The sequence below is a fragment of the Neolamprologus multifasciatus genome, chromosome 15 (genome assembly GCF_963576455.1).
Source record: "Neolamprologus multifasciatus chromosome 15, fNeoMul1.2, whole genome shotgun sequence".
Lineage (NCBI taxonomy): Eukaryota > Metazoa > Chordata > Actinopteri > Cichliformes > Cichlidae > Neolamprologus > Neolamprologus multifasciatus.
Window position 1 is genome coordinate 13,394,155 of NC_140453.1, and position 3,602 is coordinate 13,397,756.

At 40.8% G+C, this 3,602-nt stretch overlaps 1 protein-coding gene across 1 annotated transcript; it reads right to left on the bottom strand.

Annotated features, from left to right (window-relative positions):
• Positions 1 to 275: 275 nt before the first annotated feature.
• On the bottom strand, positions 276 to 2,936 carry mrpl19 (mitochondrial ribosomal protein L19). The gene is made up of 6 exons (XM_085132563.1): positions 2,820 to 2,936; positions 2,481 to 2,601; positions 2,243 to 2,361; positions 2,009 to 2,143; positions 1,105 to 1,286; positions 276 to 799 (listed from the first exon to the last, which is right to left on the bottom strand). Exons 1-6 carry the CDS (start codon positions 2,896 to 2,898, stop codon positions 578 to 580), a joined length of 858 nt encoding a protein of 285 aa, XP_084988689.1. The 5' UTR covers positions 2,899 to 2,936; the 3' UTR covers positions 276 to 577.
• Between the last annotated feature and the right edge of the window lie 666 nt (positions 2,937 to 3,602).

The following is a 3,602-nucleotide window of genomic DNA, read 5'->3' on the forward strand; positions in this document are numbered from 1 at the left end:
TGCCAGGTTTAGCCCATAAACCCCTTAGAACATGAACGGATGGAAAAATCGACCCAAAAAAACATCTCAGTTAACCTGCTTGTTTGGAATGGTCCTGTCATCATTAGTTTAAATAAAACATTATTTGTTTATTTAGCACAGCAGGGGTTCCTCCTCAAAACAGTGCGGGAGTTATGTAACTGCTAACGGGAGGCGACTTGAGTAGAGAAACACCGCCACCTGGTGTCACAACTCCAAACAAAGAACACAGACCATAACAAGGCAATGAAATTCAGTTGTAACGCTTGCAGGATTAATTAGCTTTATTACAGACGACACTTCATCGCATACTGTGAATGTCACAGCTAAAATCAGTGACACTGGAAGAACTCCTCAGCAGACTGATACGCAGACATGAAGAAGACAATGCTTTTACAAATAGAACATCAATATCCATATTCACTTCTTGTCAGACAAAGAGGTGTGGCTGTTGTAAACCGCTTGGAATAAGACTTGATTCGTTCCACATCCATGACCGCCTCATCTTCCAATTTTGAAATGTCTGCACTGATGGTAAAAAGAAAAAAAGTTGTTTGTTTCACTTGCTCATCTCCTGCTGGACTTCTTTGATGATTTGCTCCTCCAGTTTGGATGTGTCGTACTCTTTTAGCATGTCATACTCCAGCCACGGCTGTGCCCACTTCTGGGCATGCTCCATCTGTTCTGGGGTCAGGGAGAGGTCGAAGCGGATGCCCTGGATGTTAAACTTAGGCCGTTCCCAGCGTTTAGACCATGGCTTTGGACGCATCCTTACCTTGATCTGGAGGACAGATAAAAAAACAAACAAGTAATTGTTTTTGGTTCAAAATGCTGCAGTTTTATTCTTGCATCTTAGGTCTGTTAAATAAATAGACTGAACTGGACTGGGCTCAACACTTATCAAATCCCACACATTTGGCCTATTTATTTCAGCACTGCTACAAATAAGACCTGTAGTAATATCAGTAATGATAAATGAAGGTTCATCAAAAATATTAAAAAAAACATTTGAGTGTATTAGATGAGTTTGCTTTGGAGAAGCCCAACTTGATCCAGCTGTTTCAGTTCACCTTTAAGTTCTCTCACCTTGTTGACAGTCACCTCTCCAGTAGGTGAGAAAGGCACTGGCTTCATTTCGGGGTCCACAGTGCTGTACTCGGGCAGAGCGTCTCTCAGGTACATCAGATTATCGTCTAGTCTTTTCTCCAGCTTCAGCACCTCAATCTTCTGAATACGAGGGCTGTACAGCTCATAGCAGATCTCCACACCTAGGTCAAAAACACAGGCGTACGTTATTAAAACATGGGTTATCCCTGATCACCTGGCTAAAGAAGATGTTGCTTATCTGCAACACCTTCTTTATAGATTTACAACCCAAAGAATAAAGCAAAAGCCACCCTAGGCACTCCAAATAAAACCCTGAACATCTTCAGCTCATCCTCTTAACTTTTTATTAGTATCTCAAATAACAGCAGGTCTCAATATCTATCTTGTAAAGCTTCCTTTTAAGTCTCACTGCTAAAAAGTGAGACTAAAAAGGAACTCATATCCACCCTGCTTGCACTCTCTTCTTCATCCCTCTTGTCTGTTGCTTTGGCTGTTTGACCCAAGGTATTTAAACTCATCTATCCTCACTATCTCTCTACCTCACCTTTCCACCAGTCTCCCTCTCATTCACATGTGTATTTTGTCTTGATTCTACAGATTTTTATTCCTCTTCTTTCCAGAGAGCACATCTCTCTCTTCTACCTGCTCCTTACTCTTACTACAAATCATAATGTCGTCTGCGAACAACACAGTTCACAGAGATTCCTGCCTAATCTCATCTCTCAACAATCTGTGATATAATCCCAGAACACCGCTGTCTTCCTGTCCTTGTGCATGTCCTGGACCATGCTCACATACTTCTCTGCTGCTCCTAATTTCCTCATGCAGTACCACAGATCCTCTGCATTCAGAAGACATTTCTTACAAAACAAACAAACCTCACCTTGGTTATTAATGATGTTCCTCAGGACAAATGTGGCCCCCAGCCCTTTTCCTCCTCTCTGGATGCAGATGCCAACGAAGCGGTTGCTTTTCCCACTGGCATTTGGATCAGCCATAATCACAGCTAGAATACTCCCTGAAACCAACAAAACAGTTATAAATCACTACATTCAGGTCAAAATATTCAAATGTCTCAACATGCAGTGGTACTACACCTGACAGTTTAGGTTCTTACCAACATAAAATTCAGGAATGTTGAGCACTTTTCTTCTCCGAATCATGTCTTTCCTCTCAATAGAAAACTTTAAAGGATCTATTCTCTGTCTAGGAGGGATAAACTCTGGGCTCAAGAACCTAAGGAAAGAGGAGCAGGGGGGACATGTTACAAAAAAAGTCTTATTTACGCCCTCATACACACTTTACACAATGCCGCTGAAATTTTGAGGTGTCTCCTCTGCAAATGAGCCTCATACTTTCGGAGAGATGCCACAGTCTGTGTCTTGTCTACAATGACAGGTTTCGATGGAGGGACGAATTTCGGCGATTCGCTGTCATTCCCAGCAGCACGAAGACACGGAGATGTAGACAGAAACCCTGAAATCGAGAAGAAACTAAGACGGTCTTGTTTCTCATCAGTTAGTTGTAAACATAAGGGTTACGCATGTTATTTTTTGGAGCTGTAGTTTCTAGCGTTAGCTCCGTTAGCTCAGGGTGGACACAAGTACGGCGCGTCCAACGACATGTCAGGAAAATACACAGTTATATGATAATACAGGAGATTTTTTTAAAAAAAAGTAAATCTATTTACTTACGCTCATTTTGGAGCTGCAAGTTTCGCAGTAACCTCAGTGAGATTATAAATCTGTCTAGCCTTTTAGTGCAGGCTGCCATGATTGACCTTCTGTTGTCGCGTGTGAGACTGTACGGAAGCCGTGTGGATCAAACGTACTTGAAACGCGAATTCTCCAAGCTGTAATGCGGCAAGTTGCCCACAAGATGGTGAAACTGTTCCTTCATTTGATATCGGTTGGACGTGCCATAATAATAATAATAATAATAATAATAATAATAATAATAATAATATTTTCTGAGATAGTGACGACATTATTAAGGCGCTAAGTGCTTCACGTGCTGACAGTTAGCTTTCTAGCTATTTCAGTTTTTGCTTAAGTAAAACTTTAGCAATAGCAAAATGTGTCCAAAATAGCATGGCACATTGCACACCGTACTGATAAAAATCCCACCTCAGTTATTTTCTATAGAAGAGCAGTGGTTAAAAAAAAAAATAATTAAGTCAGAAGTATGTAGCATTTGTATGGTCTTTCTCGTTATGTTGGAGCTTCTTGCAACCTATAGGCTGTCGCTATAGTCTGTTATTACTCTGTTTAAAATCGTAATTTATCAGATTGGTCGTTGTAGCTGTCAGATTACGAAAGTAGACGAAAGTAGATATAAAGTGGAAAATAGATATAATATACATAAGTAATATAGACACCTCTGTCAATTAGGACTCGAACACTGCACATTTAAGAAGAAGGAAAAAGACTTCCTAAGCTAACTCTGGCTCTTTGAGACCATGCAGGGGAGCGTCGATC